This window comes from Zootoca vivipara, chromosome 3 (assembly GCF_963506605.1).
Source record: "Zootoca vivipara chromosome 3, rZooViv1.1, whole genome shotgun sequence".
Taxonomy (NCBI): domain Eukaryota; kingdom Metazoa; phylum Chordata; class Lepidosauria; order Squamata; family Lacertidae; genus Zootoca; species Zootoca vivipara.
Window position 1 is genome coordinate 70,201,751 of NC_083278.1, and position 14,730 is coordinate 70,216,480.

At 46.7% G+C, this 14,730-nt stretch overlaps 2 protein-coding genes across 4 annotated transcripts in view; both read right to left on the minus strand.

The window, feature by feature from the left end:
* Positions 1-3,986, minus strand: part of LOC118082817 (uncharacterized) — a 54,740-nt gene extending 50,754 nt beyond the window's left edge. For all 3 annotated transcript variants that reach the window (XM_060272815.1, XM_060272814.1, XM_060272813.1), the window contains exons 1-2: positions 3,183-3,986; positions 2,901-3,017 (exon numbers count right to left, since the gene is read on the minus strand). In XM_060272815.1, coding sequence (XP_060128798.1) covers positions 2,901-3,017; positions 3,183-3,248 — 183 coding nt within the window. In that variant the 5' untranslated portion in view covers positions 3,249-3,986. The remainder of the gene's footprint in view (positions 1-2,900; positions 3,018-3,182) is intronic.
* Positions 3,987-9,145: 5,159 nt separating this feature from the next.
* Positions 9,146-14,656, minus strand: PRR18 (proline rich 18). Its single transcript, XM_035108577.2, has one exon. The coding sequence runs from the start codon at positions 14,042-14,044 to the stop codon at positions 13,247-13,249; it is 798 nt and encodes a 265-aa protein (XP_034964468.2). The 5' UTR covers positions 14,045-14,656; the 3' UTR covers positions 9,146-13,246.
* Positions 14,657-14,730: the final 74 nt, after the last annotated feature.

Sequence of the window (14,730 nt, forward strand, 5' to 3'; positions counted from 1 at the left end):
TGAACACAATAATAAGAAATGAAGCTCAAAGGATATAAGTAAAAACAAAATGACTTGTAAAGAGAAATTATTTGTATATAAGACACCTTTCCAAACTTAAAAAGTTCTTAAATGATTTCTCCTTTCTGTTTATAGAAGGAACCTTTGTCTCTGGATGAGAACCAACATACTGCTTAATAAGCACATTGCTCAGATTGGCAAGAACTCTCCTCACATTGTGTGTCATTCTTTGCTACCAAGGACACACTGCAAACATGCATAATCCTGGCCATTCCAAGAAAGGTCTACTTGTGTAAAGCCTCAGAGTTTACAAAAGGGGCCAGAGGGATGGAGCAGTCCTGCAGAGGCAACAAAATCGAAAGGGTGGTGGAGGAAATTTTTAAGTAGCCAGGAAGTTCAACCTGCCCACAATGGTAGAAAAACTGAGTTGCAGTTATGAAAGGTCTGCAGTTCAGTACACTGGACTGAGAGGAGAAAAATGAAGGGAACACATCAATAAGCCAAACTCAGGGATGTTCTGCAGCCAAGGAGCCTGACTAAAAAGAGAAGTTGTAGCTGCGGCAGCTCGAAAAGTATTTTTCATCGTCCCAGCTAAAGTAGAATCATATGCCTCATCATCTCACCCCATCACACTATTCACAGCATCTCTGTATCATATCTTTAGGCCAATACAGAGTTCAATGGTTCCGGTTTATTAAATGGCGTCAGGCCAATAGCACTGTAGAGCAGGCATCCCCAAACTGCAGCCCTCCAGATGTTTTGGCCTACAACTCCCATGATCCCTAGCTAACAAGACCAGTGGTCAGGGATGATGGGAATTGTAGTCCAAAAATCTGAAGGGCTGAAGTTTGGGGATGCCTGCTGTAGAGCATGAGACTTTTAATCTCAGGGTCGTGGGTTCCAGCCCCGTGTTGGGCAAAAGATTCCTGCATTGCAGGGGATTGGACTAGATGACCCTTGTGGTCCCTTCCAACTCTACAATTCTAAGGCTTCTACAGATGGGCAGCATTAAGTGGTGACAGACTCTGACACAAAAGTCAAGGTACCAGCTGTGGCCTTTCTGCCATGTCACAAATCTACTGCTTAATTCCAAAAGCTGCTTTCTTGTGTAGAGGAAAAGGTAAATGTTTAAACGGTACGTGTGTTTCTTCCACAGCAGGGCAAATGAAAGCGAGGGATTTGATTTAGGAAAACAGTGCAGTGGAAAGGGCTCTACTCCACAGTGCCCAGGTGCTTTTAACTGCTTTTAACATAGGAGATCTGGTTATGGATCTAGTTATGTGGTTGGGCCCCAAGAGACAGCATAGACAGATAGAGGAAAGACAGATTCGTTCTAGGGATTGTACGTGCAACTCTTTAACTTTTCAAGGCAAAACCGGGACACTGTGCCTTAAAGAAGAAAAATATCATCCCTTACCACTGTTACCAGCACATTTCACAACTATTTGAATATCTCTGTTCCAGTGAATGGGGTGCATTTCTGAGCAGGCTCCTAGGATGACATCACCCTACTGGGATCAGAGATGTGTGCCATATGATGATATCCTTATTCCAGCATTCTTCCACTTTTCAGATAAAGCACCCACTTGAACCTAAAGCTGTAACAAGGGGCTTATTTGTAATTTATGTGTCTTATTTCCCCCCTGCCCCCGCCCCAAGCTCAGACACGGTGAGCCTCCAGTCTGTTGGCCAAATTAAGCTCCAAAGACCATTTCAAAGGGGTTGCCTCTAACCGACCATTAGCTCTCAGCTAAAGGGAGCCAGGCACACCAGGAGTCAGTCTTCAAAGGAGGTTGCTCTATAGTAATTTCCTTTGAACTTCTGAAAGGTGTCAATCATCTGATGACATTATGATGCCAGATGATTGACAGGCAGGTGGTCCTGCTACACTGCCCACCTGCCAAAGTTGTCTTTAGTGGGTGGGGAAGACCTGCCTGTCTACTGGGCCACTCCAGCTATCAATGATTGTGTAAGGATGCACTTTAAAAACCTGGGGGTACTGGATTTACAAGTCACTGCTGCTTCTGCAATACTCAAGAGGGGTGCCTCAACTACATTTAACTTCAGTGTTAATAAATAGGGCCTGTTTGCATCCTTCCTCCACACTTTGCAATGAATGGCTATATTTATCGCCTCGTTACTATGGCAATATTATGAATGACGAATGCCACTTTCATCCTCTTTGCACTTGTAACAGATCCTTTTTGCCTCTTGCTTTGAAGGTGTTCTGGCTCTAAAAGTGTTATTTAAGAGTAGAAAATGACTTTTTTTTTTAAAAAAAAAAGTTTTTTACATACAGATCTGTGCCTTTGACAACACCCCAGAAACTGAAATAGCATCATGTACCTTCATGGTAATAAAGGTAACGCATTAATACAGGGTCATTGGGAGAGTTATCAGCGCCGCTATAAAGTAATTTTTCCCCCTGCTCCAAAATCCATGTTAGGGCAATACCTTTATCAGACCAACCAAAATATCACAAAAGAGGGTGCATGCTTTTGTGGTCTCCAGAACTCTTCATTAGACTAGATCAAGGTAGCTAACCTTTTTTTGGCCTGATGACCATGTTTGCTATGACCGAAGCTCCCCAAATTATGCATAAATTTGTATCTATTTACAGCAAGCCACCAATCAGAGGAATCATTTCAGTAGTGCTTTTGTTTTTCCTTGTTTACCTTGTAACTTTTGTACATAGTGAATTTGGGCTGAAAAGCAATTAAAATTTGCAATGGAGAAGAGGAACATCAGTTGAGCATGTGACAAACACATACTAGTTATATCATGGGACTTTCCTAAAAAGAGGAGAGGAAGGACACAAACTTATTCCAGAGTTCACATAAAATGATTCCAATGATTACACTGAAAGCATTCAAGGCCAATGGCACCTTTTCAAAGATTACCTGATTCCTAGAATTAACTGGGAGGTACCTATCCAGAAGTGGAGGAAGTGTACTCTTCTTGTAAAGGTGCAAGTACGGTAGGTAGCCATATCGCATTACTGTGAGGGAAGTACTGTACTGTGAAAGAAAAGAAGGTAAACAAATTTAAACATTGCAAAGAACACAATATTGCCACATCTAATTAGGTCGGACTAGCCGAACACTTAAATCAACATTAGGCATTTGTATAAAGGCTTTTGTTCCAAACCAACATATTGTTCACCTGAGCAACAGGTTAGTTACCTGAACAACCCAGTCCTCAAAGTGTTTGTGCACCAGATTAAACAAACAGGGTGCTGCCTCCACCATCGCTGCCGGTAAAACTGCCCAAGGACTGCAATTCTGGATTCTGCTGTTTAATAATTACGCAGCAGTTCATTGATTCGTCACCCCCCTTTGTACAGTTACGGTTTTCTTAAAGTAAATATTGAATGCTCCTTAGAGTTATGCTTCACATAGAAGAATTTTGACAAATGGCAGTTCTAGTTCAAATACATTTAGACAACGAATTACCCTCCAACTTATTGAGGTAAGCCCATTCTGTCTGTAGCTGCGTACATTCTATACATTTAAAGCACCCCCAAAAAAATATTCCTGGGAACTGTAGTTTGTTAAGAACACTGGGAATTGTAGCTCCATGAAGGGTTAACTACCATTTTCAGGATCCTTGGGGAGGTGCTTTAAATGTATAGCATGGACAGTCTGTGCCACAACCATTGTGCTGGGTTTTAACGTAGACTTCAAATTGCTGCTCATCTATGAAGTAGCTCGTGAAATGATGTTCCATATGTTGCTACTGGAGGCATGAACATTAGGAGACGATATGAGCCTCAGCCCCTTCATGTGCCTATCTAGCAAAACATGAATTGTTGGTTTGACTGCAATACTGTAATGTCCCACAGCTGTGTTTCAGAATTGGCTAGAGATACCTTGTTGACATCCATCTGGCTAGAGAGTCAATGGAATGTGCCTCCAGGGGTGAAGTCAAACTGCTGTGTTAGCAGCACCAAAGGGACCTCCCCACGGTGCAAGCCTGGGCAGTGTGTATGGAGGTCCTGGGCTGCCCAGACAACAAGACACCCTCTCAGCATCACAGATGTGGTCCAAAGGAAACGGTTGGCACCAGCGTGGCTGAAGGAGTTGCTGGGAGGAGGCTTGGAATATGCCATCCAACAGGGTATATATGACCATTTGGTTTCTTCTTTTAAATCAGAGTGTGGAACCTCATACCTACTTTCAGCCCAGGAAACCCCCCTCATTGGCCTTGCTTCACACTCTCCTTGACTGTATTTGGCTGGCTGGAATGTATGCTTGTGACTGTTGCTTACATGGATGGAAGACAGAGAGGCATGGGAAGGAGCTGGCCTGCAGCACAAAGCCAACATGTATGTTCATTTACAGTACACCCACTGTTTTAAATGGTACCTGCAAAGCTGAGCGCACCTACACATGCAGAAAACTTCCCTTCTTCACCCACACACACACACACGGCCTACCCACATAAAAATGTGTAGCAACATTAACAACTTGCTGCCATTATGCAAGTTCAGTCAGTTCCACTGTGAGATGAAGTCTTGTACATGTCTACTCAAAAGTAGCTTGGGACACGGGTGGCACTGTGGTTTAAACCACTGCGCCACTTGGACTTGCCGATCAGAAGGCTGGCGGTTCGAGGCCCCGTGACGGAGTGAGCTCCCGTTGCTCGGTCCCAGCTCCTGCCAACCTAGCATTTCGAAAGCACACAGCTCAAGTAGATAAATAGGTACTGCTCCGGCGGGAAGGTAAACGGCGTTTCCGTGCACTGCTCTGGCTTCGCCAGAAGCGGCTTAGTCATGCTGGCCACATGACCCGGAAAAACTGTCTGCGGAAGCGGACAAACACCGGCTCCCTCGGCCTGTAAAGCGAGATGAGTACTGCAACACCAGAGTAGTTTGCGACTGTCAGGGGTACCTTTACCTTTACTCAAAAGTAAGCCCACTGGGGAATTACTCCCAGGTAAGTATGTACAGGATTATTACAACCCAGGGCTGCAATCTAGTACCTATTCATCAGGCAGTGAGCCCCATTAAACTGACCCGGACTTGCATGTATCAAATTTTGCTAAACACTTTTTGGTAAACATTCTTAAGTTTTAAAAAAACATTCTTGAATTTTAGAAAAATATTCCCTTTCCTGTCTCAGAGGTCAGTGAAAGATAAAGGCTACCACAGAAAAAACAAAGACCATGTAAGTCAGGCATTCACTGTGTGTAACATTGCAGGTTGAGAGAGTGGCAATCAGATCCTCAGGCATCAATCCTTAGTTTGAGAACAGGGATATTTTAATCACCTAAGGGTGTCCCAATTTTCTTCTATGAAATATTGGAAGGTTTGTAGTATGGAACTTCAGAATAATTGCAACAGGGAATACTATTTTCCCCGACATCCCAAGAGAGTAGGTTAGGCGTACAAGATGCTGCCTTCTCTACCTTGCCTCGGCTCCCTACCGTTTCAGACACAAGTCTCTCCAGGGCTACTAGGATTGTGAGAACTGAACATGGAATCTTTTACAGGCAAAGCACATGCTCTAGCCTGGAGCTACAGCCCTTCCCCTCCCACAGCAAGGAGAAGGATAATCATTCCCTCTGTGAGAAAAAAGATTTCACATCAGCTCAGTGAACTTGAGTGCCTTATAATCCAGGCTGGCTGTTCCGGCAGCCTTGTGTTGAAGGAGACATGGGGTGGGCAGGAGCTAGATCATCTGGACCTAATGGTAACTCTCTGGGTGATGTGCAGCAGATCAGCAAGAATGTCTGGCTCCCGATTGTTTAACAAGAACAGCAACAAAGCGACTCCCCTCCCACTCTAAATTATACCGCTGCAATGAATAATCCTTTGGGGGTAACAAAGAGGAGGTTTCTGTGCGGAAGAACTGTGCTCTCATTTCAGCTCTGCTTCAAATTCCTGGGCTCAACCTTCTTTAACCTAAAAAGTGCGTATTTTTGGCACCAGGCTCTCATTGGTGAATCTTGGAGTTGTAGTAAACCCACCAAGTAGATCCCCCAAGCCTGAGCTCTGCCTAACCCCTGAAATAAATGACTGTGGTCTGTAGTTCCGAGACCTTCAATTGGCCAGATCCCTTCAGCCCCCTAATATAATTTTTGATTGGGCTGCACACCCACACCCACACCCAGATTGATGGACAGTGCGATTCAAGTAGGGGGGGGTGTACCCTGTCATGTGATCGATTATGCAAGGCGGGGCTTACCAGTTACCTGCCTCAATATTTTATTCAAGTTAGTACCCCTGACCAGATTACTGGTTAAAAAAAAAATCGGGTCACGCTAGGCAGAAGCAGAACAGCGGCTTGCAAGACGCGTTAAGCCAGGCAACCACCCAGTGAAATTCAAAGCGCAATCGCACATTTATTCAAAATTCCAGTTTTTAAACTATTGAGTTTAACTAATTCAACGAAACTGGTTAACTGGACCCAGGGGGACCAGCTTTCCAAAGGCAGCGCCCTCTGCCTTTTAGCGCACGCGCGCCCCCCATAATCCCACTGCTCCTCCCAGGGTTTGTACCGCTCCACACCTCGGGCAGGAAGGGGGCAAGGGGCTTCTTTTCTCGGGAGGGGGGGAGCCCTCCAGTTGCCCAAGTCCCAAGACCAGAGAGACTCTCGCAGGAGACCCTCCCGCCCCGCGCCAACTTACCGCGCGAGGCGACAGGCGCGGGACGCGGCTTCCCGGCTCTCCCCGGAGCCTCGCGAGGCAGAGGCGCGCCAGTCTTCGCAGCTGCGTCCGCTTTCTGCACCGCCCTCGGCGGCGAGAAGCGCGCCCTCAGCGCCTCACAGGAGAACGCCGACCCTGCCTCTTTCCCGCGCTCACTTCTCCCAAAGGAGTGCTTCACCGGGAAACGGGGCTCCAAGCCCCGGTAAAGAAAAGGCATGAGGAAACCTAGACAGATCTTCCTCCATGAATATTTATGCGGCCACTGGAATGCGTTAAACTCGGGGCGGCTAATGTGAGGATGTGGCCCCGAGGTTGCTGGACTACAAGTCCCATCATCCCTGACCACGGACCGTACTGGCTGGGACTGATGGGAGTTATAGTTCAACAAATGGGGAGCCGCAGGTTCTCCGAGACAGAAAGATGAGGAAGTACGAGGTCATACATTTTCATTTGTGAACAAAGGCTCTTCTCCTTTCGCAGTTAGGGTTGCCAGACTCAATAGTGGACGTGACTTTTGTGTCTTTAATTGCCCTCCTCTCTTTTGAGTTTGGAAACCTTAAAGAGAAACCAGCAGACCCTTTGTTTAATTTCCAAGCAAAGGGTCTGCTGGTTTCTCTTTAAGGTTTCCATACTCAAAAGAGAGCAGGGCAATTAAAGGCACAGAAGTCCTGTCCACTATTGAGTCTGGCAACCCTAGGTACAGTGGAAGTGGCCAGGATAACATACCGTATATATCGTAGGCATTTACTGGCGTTTAAGCCAGCTGCAACCAGGTGCTTTGAAAAGTAAAGTGATGATGGGTGAGCTTTTTACGAAGTTCAGAGTGGAAACACAGCTAGTTCTGCACTGTGTACAAAGAACAAATCTGGCAACAAGTACAGGAAAGCATGTTTGCAAGAAAGGCATCTTGCCCTTGTTATGAACGTGCTTCCATGGCACTCCAAAGGGAACAAACCACAGCATCCCATTGTGTCTGATGGAATGCAACAACGTATCCAGGGCAGCTGTCTACCAGCTCCATCTGGTACGCAGGCTGAGACCCTACCTGCCCGCGGACTGTCTCGCCAGAGTGGTGCATGCTCTAGTTATCTCCCACTTGGACTATGCAATGCGCTCTACGTGGGGCTACCTTTGAAGGTCGCCTGGAAACTACAACTAATCCAGAATGCGGCAGCTAGACTGGTGACTGGGAGTGGCCACTGAGACCATATAACACCGGTCCTGAAAGACCTACATTGGCTCCCAGTACATTTCCAAGCACAATTCAAAGTGTTGGTGCTTACCTTTAAAGCCCTAAACATCCTTGGCCCAAAATACTTGAAGGAGCGTCTCCACCATCGTTCTGCCCGGACACTGAGGTTCAGCGCCGAGGGCCTTCTGGCGGTTCCCTCACTGCGGGAAGCAAAGCTACAGGGAACCAGGCAGAGGGCCTTCTCGGAAGTGGCGCCCACCCTGGGGAATGCCCTCCCATCAGAGGTCAAAGAGATAAACAACTACCTGACATTAAGAAAACATCTGAAGGCAGCCCCGTTTAGGGAAGTTTTTAATTTGTGACATTTTATTGTATTTTAATCTATGCTGGAAGCCACCCAGAGTGGCTGGGGAGACCCAGCCAGATGGGCGGGGTACTAATAATAATAAATTATTATTATTATTATTATTATTATTATTATTATTATTATTATTATTATTCCAACTGAAGTAAATAAAAAGTGAAAGCTAGCTACCTACTTAATATTATTTTAGAACTTTTTGATCCTGGTTCTGAAAGTTAACTGCACAATATTTTCATGAGATTTGAATAACTTTTTGTTGGCAAATAAAAGCCTTGTCCCCTAAACACATTAGGTGGATGTATTTCAATTCATTTCCGCATAATATCAAATGGCTTTATTTGGAATTAATCTCATTTACGTTAATGGAGCTTGCTTGCAAGTAAAGCTACTTAAGATTACCTGTATGCTGCCAGACTCTGAATCCTAACAGTCCCAGCCAGCATGGTCAATGGTCAGGGATGATGGGAGTTGTAGTCCAGCGGCATTTGAAAAACTATAGGTTCTCCAATCCTAATTTAAACACTAGTCTGGGAGCATAGATGACTAATAATTTCATTCAGGCAAGCAAGTGGGCTGGCAAAGAAGGGATTTAGCTCTCTAGTCTCTCACTGCACAACCAAGCAGGTTGCTAAAGCAGAGGAACCCTCTTCTCTGTGCCCAGCACATAAATGACTTCTCCATCCCTTTTCTGTCAGCCCCCAGGAGGCTAATAAACAACAACAACAACAACTCCCCCACACACACAGGGAGATAGAGAGAGGGGGGGCTTAACAAAGTTAACTCCAAAAATATTTCAACTGTGCTCCTGTCATATAGATAGGGGAAATGATTTTGGTGGCTACAAGGATTGATCCCTCTGATTTTGTTTATCTTCATACTTCATTCTGTATTAATTATCCTAGAAGTGACTTGTATTTACATAAGATATAATTTTAACACACAAAGCCTGAAAATACAATTTTTAATGGCTCAAATATATAAAAACCACAAACTGATATATAAAGAATTTTAACAGTACATACATGGATAAACAATACTTAATATTACTACAAACACTCATCACTTGTTGACAGTCTCCTCCCTGGGCTGCTTAACATACAACAGAATTTGTGAACTATTGAAAGACATGGTATGAGGTTATATAAAAAAGCAAATCACCACTGGATGTTAGTCACCCAGAGAAAAGCCAGCCCAGATGTGCAAATGTACGCAGCAGGGGCGTTGATGGGTACTTGAAAGGACTCAGGACATAGGCCCATGACACAAATACTGTACATGCTAATTTGCACATGTCTATTCACGTAGACAGATGCCTCTGGCAAAAGTTGACAGGCAGCTGCTGTCTGAAAAGCCACTTTTAAAAAAGAAGATAATAAGTATTAAAAGAAAGGAAGGGGCAGGAGATTCAGGACTCATCTGTGCTTCCATTTGGGCCATGAGGTCTGAGAGGTCTTTCTTTTGTCCTGCCACTTTCCCTGGAAAACCCTCTCTTTACTACTGAATTGAAGCAAGCATCAATTGGGGTTTCTGCGAATTGGCATTTCTTCCAATTCAGCAGTGGGAAAGTGGGGCAGGACAAAACAAAAAACAAAAAACCAACCCTTTGGGACCTAGAAGTCACAAACCAAATGAAAGAAATAACGAAAGAAGCCCCAGTCAGCATGGCCAATGGCCAGGGATGATGGGAGTTGGAGTCCAATGACATCTAGAAGGCCACAGCTCATCTACTATACAATAATGAAATGAGGTAGAAGAAAAAAACAGTATTAGGGTTTCTCAGAATCAAAGCTCTGGTGTCTCTTCCCTCTCTTTAAGATTTCAAGGCTCATTATAGGGCAGATGTGGAGAAACTTTGGCCCTCCATATAGACCATGCTTGCTGGAAGTTGTAGTTCAGCAACATCTGGAGGGCCAAATGCTCCCTATATATGGGGCTGGGAAATGTCAACAGTTCTGTTTACTCTGGCTGGCTGTTGATAATCCCATACTGAAGCAGTTACCTTTGATGAGACTTGGAGCATAACTCTAGGGTTGCCATATTTCAAAAAGTGAAAATCTGACAGCTTTGCCCAAAGTTGCTGAGCTTTTTTTCCTCAAAAAGAAGTTTTGGAGCTAGTTTTAAGGAAATTCACAAAAATCTAGACTTCTGACATCGGCTGCCACATGTCCGAATTTTCCCGGACATTTCAGCGATTTCCACCCAGACACTGCTTCTAACTGCAGTATTCCGACTATGTCTGGGAAGTTCTGGACGTATGGTAACCCTACTTAACTTTCCAAAAGCTGTGATCATGTTGTGTTTAACAGGCTCACAATTATGCTCATATTTACTGCTTGGAGTCTAAAAACCATTTGGAACATGCAATGCACTATTTTGTTCTTTCTTAATGCGCAACATAGTTTAAATGGTTTTTTTTTTTAATTGCAGATGCATTATTGTGTTCCACACCATTCCATCCCAAACTGCCAGTCAGGGAGACATTGCCAAATAATTCTCATTCTCTCTCTCTCTCTCTCTCCAAGCTATAGATGTGATTCATAAGACAGTCCATGTGCCAGCTGAGTCATGTGGCAGCTACTGCCTCCTTAGGTCCATACTACCCTGGTAACATCTGTTAGGAAGAACATTATGGGCTGGGCAAGGCTGGCAGGGGAAGCAGAGAGAATCCCCATCAGTTGCTGTTTCCATTCTAAGTGCTGAGAGCAGCGTGGGATTCTGCCACATTCAAGCAGCTCCCATGCTGTTCAGATAATGTATGAAATGACCCCTGGTCTAAAGCATTTCCCTTGCTGCTGGCATCAATGTTTTGGAGAAATTCATTGCCTGCTGCATTAAAAAAAAACAACCCTTCCAATGAATGTGTTCTTTGTATTTTAAAATAAGCATAAAACCAGCACACAAAGCTAAAGCCACAAAGATGTATTTAGTTAGAAGCTGAATCATGTCAGGAAAAAAAACATGTTCAGGCCTCCCCCGCTCTCAGAACACTGGTTGCTGCCTTCATTTGGGTAATCTTTAGGCACCAACTCCAGCTAAGGGACTCTGGGTAGAATTCAGCAAAAAGCAGACCTATTGAGATGAACGGACCTAACTCAAGTAGTATCAGCATGTTCATTAATTTCAATGGGTTTGCTTTGAGTAAAACTTACACTGAATTTCAACAAAGCCCTACTCACAGCAGATCCACTGACATTAAGGGCAAGATTCAACTAACAAGTCCTTTCCATGGAAGCCCTATGTAGGGACTTCTGATTGCACAAGGGGGCTCTCCTCCCCACCATGAGCCCCTTGTAAGGGGAGATAGGGAGAACCCCCAGAAAAGCACATGGTGGGAAAAGGGGGAAATGCTTGCCCTGATGGAACAATTGCCTTAGCAGATATTGAATTCCTCCCTACTAAACCTAAGCCTATTAACTTCAATGGGTGTATGTACTCTGCCTGGGACTAGCGTTGACTACTATCTTGTTTATAACTCTGTGCTATTTTTTTGCTCCATACGAAAGTTTGTTAACGATTAGCAAGAAAAGAGGGCTTGTTTATCCTTTAGGGTCAAAATAGGTGTTTGTTTCTATCAGTTCTCTTAAAAGACAGGTACACAGCACAAATACGGAAATGCTAAATATCTCTCACCTAGAGTTCCTCAGAAAACTCAATTTTGATGCAGAGCCTTTGCTTTTTATCTTGCCTCCCTGGCTCCTTTATGCACAATGATCTCAAAGATCTAGCTATCATTCCAGTGTGAGATTACTAATCTGCTGGGTTTATTTTATAAAAACAGCAATTATTTTAACAATTCACTCAGAGCAAAGCAATTTACAGCCCTATCCATTTCAACTGAGAGAGCTTTATGCTTAAATCTCACCCATTGAAACAATAGCACTTAAAAATACAGGATTGTTCAACCGTATATCCTTTATTTCCCACCCCACCCCATAACTGTGGAGTAGCAGAATAAACAGGCAAAATATGCTTCCTCACCAATTTTAACTGTTTATTCAAATAAATAGAAATATTACAAATTTACAAAATCACTGTGCTATTCATTTACAATATAGGCTACTTTTAAAAAAGTTTGTTAGTACTGAACATTTTGTGCCAAGTTTTTGTACTCTACACAGCCTCTTTCTTTGGAGTCACTTGCACTTAAGTCATGTAGCACAAAAGCTCTTTCCTAACATTCGCAGTCTCAGGAACAGCGAAGAAAAATTGGCGAAACTAACAAGATTCCCTACCTTCTCCTAGACCTCAGGCTGAGAATTATGCTTTTATAAAGTGTGACAAAACATTCAGCTGTCTCTGTGCACTCGGTTCTTTTCACAGGCTACAAAAATAAAAATGCATTACTATGTTACCATAATAAGTTAAACACAACCATGAAAAAGTTCAACATTTACATTTGGCCACAGTAAAATCTATACACGGAGAGGCTGAACTTCGTTCCCCATCACCTTAAAGCTACAGTATTGTCTCTATTGCTCCAGCCAAAAATAACACAAAGGGTTGGTTTTCCATAAGATCATCAGGAAAACTGTCTTTTTCGATTAAGATTTTGAGCAATAACTTTTCTTTTCTTACAACAGCAGCCCCAAACAAATGTGGAACAGATTCCCAGCGCAGGGTGCCCAAGAGGGAGGCACCTCTCACGTTCAAAAGGGTGTAGGGGGCGTTTAAGCACATTTTCTTCCACGCACTATCTGCATAGAGATGAATTGTTCGTCTGAGCTGCAGTAATCCATTGGAAAAGGGTCGAGATGAAAGCAATTCTTATAAGAGACAAAGGCGTGGTTGAGCTTGGAACGTGTTATGTTATATTTTAGAAAACACACACACAGTCACAGGCCGGGCCGGTGGAAGAGCTTTCTGCCGACAGAGAAAGAAATCCGTTCGCAGTCAACAACAGGTGATGTGGGAAGGCGGCCTTTGGCGACGAAGAACGAACTACGACACAACCCCGAGGAACAGAATGGCGGGCTGGGGTCTGCCTGCTTCTTGGCCAAGGGCCCTTTCTTTCGGGCTCCCGGGAAAAGGCGCCCCCGGCCGGCCGCTCACAGGGTGCCCAAGTGCGGCAGCGTGTCCAGCTTGTCGGCGCGGTCGCGGGCGGCGGCGCTCTCGACGCCGCGGAGCCACTCGGTGCACTTGCGCACCAGCCCTTCGTCGGCCGCGCACGCTCCGGGGACGCCGGCCGCCCCTTCGCCGTCGGCCTCCTCCTCGTACTCCACGTCGTCGTAGCGGTGGCGCTCGTTGAGCAGCGACACCTGCAGCAGGGCGCGCAAGTCCCCGCCGCCGCCGCCGCCTGCCGAGCAGCCAGCGAGGGGGCGCTTCGCGGCGTCCGGGGAGGCGGAGCGGGGCGTCCTCCCGCGCGGCCGCCGCTGCTGCTGCAGCTGCTTCTCCAGGCTCCGGCGCTGCAGCACCCGGATTGCCTCGGGAGGCAGGCTAAGCGAGAAGCGCAGCGCGGCCTCCCCGCGCCCCGCTTGCGCCGCCGCGCAAAGGCTCTCGCAGGAGCGCGCGCCCGGGCCCGGCGGCCCCACGACCGAGCGGCCTCGCGACGCCGGAGACGCCCCCACGGTCGGGGCGGCTGGGTTCCTGGAGGGCGGCGGCGGGGCGCCTCTGTTGCGCGGCAGCTGCCTCGGGAGAGAAGCGCTGGGCCAGGAGCTCGAGAAGACACCGCCGGGGCGCTCCGCGGGGACCCCGCCGCCGCGACCTTTCCGAGGGGGCTTGGCTGGCGCGAGGGGGGGCCCCGGCGCCTGCGCCTTTTTGGGAACCCCCGGGGTCGGCTGCTGCGCATTCCGGAGCTGGAGTCGGGGGGCGGCAGCAGGTGGTGGCGCGATAGGAGGCAGGGACATGGCGCGGCCGCCGGCGGGAGCCCCTTCCCTCCTCCTCCTCCTGTGTGGTGTGGTGTAGTTCAGCTCGACATCTTCGCCTCAGAGGCGGCGGCGGTCAGCCTCTCGCCCTCAGCCGGGGCTTCCAGGCAGCTTCCACGAACGAGCCCGGCCGCGCGGCGAACGTCGCTCTCTGGCACTGCGGATGAATGAGACACGCGGCGGTCGCGGCTGGTTGGAGGCGAGAGGAGGAGCCGAGAGGGCCGGGCGGGGGGAGAAGAGGCGAGGGCGGCGGCGGAGGCCGGCCAGCGAGCCGGGCGCCGTGCCTGCGGACGGAGGGGCAGCCGTAAAGAGAAAATCCCGCGAGCGCCAACGCGCCTCCAAAAACACGACTCTGCGCGCCTGTAGTTTGGCTCTCCTTAAACACACACACACACAAATACTGTATCGCCTCTCCTCGTTATGCCCCGTCTGGTCTGTTGCGCGCAGAGTACCGGTAAATGTTGCCAGTACACATTCAGCCCCCTGCAAACTACAGTGTACTCCTTGTTAAGACCGTGTTAGTGGAAGACAATCTTACTTGGCTAGAGTGATCACCAAAGAAGAAGTTAACAGGAAGTATGTAACTGAACGTGTGAAGGGAATGCATGAGCCCAAGGATCTACTCTATAATGGTTTGGCATGGGATGTGAACCAATCCAGTAATATCC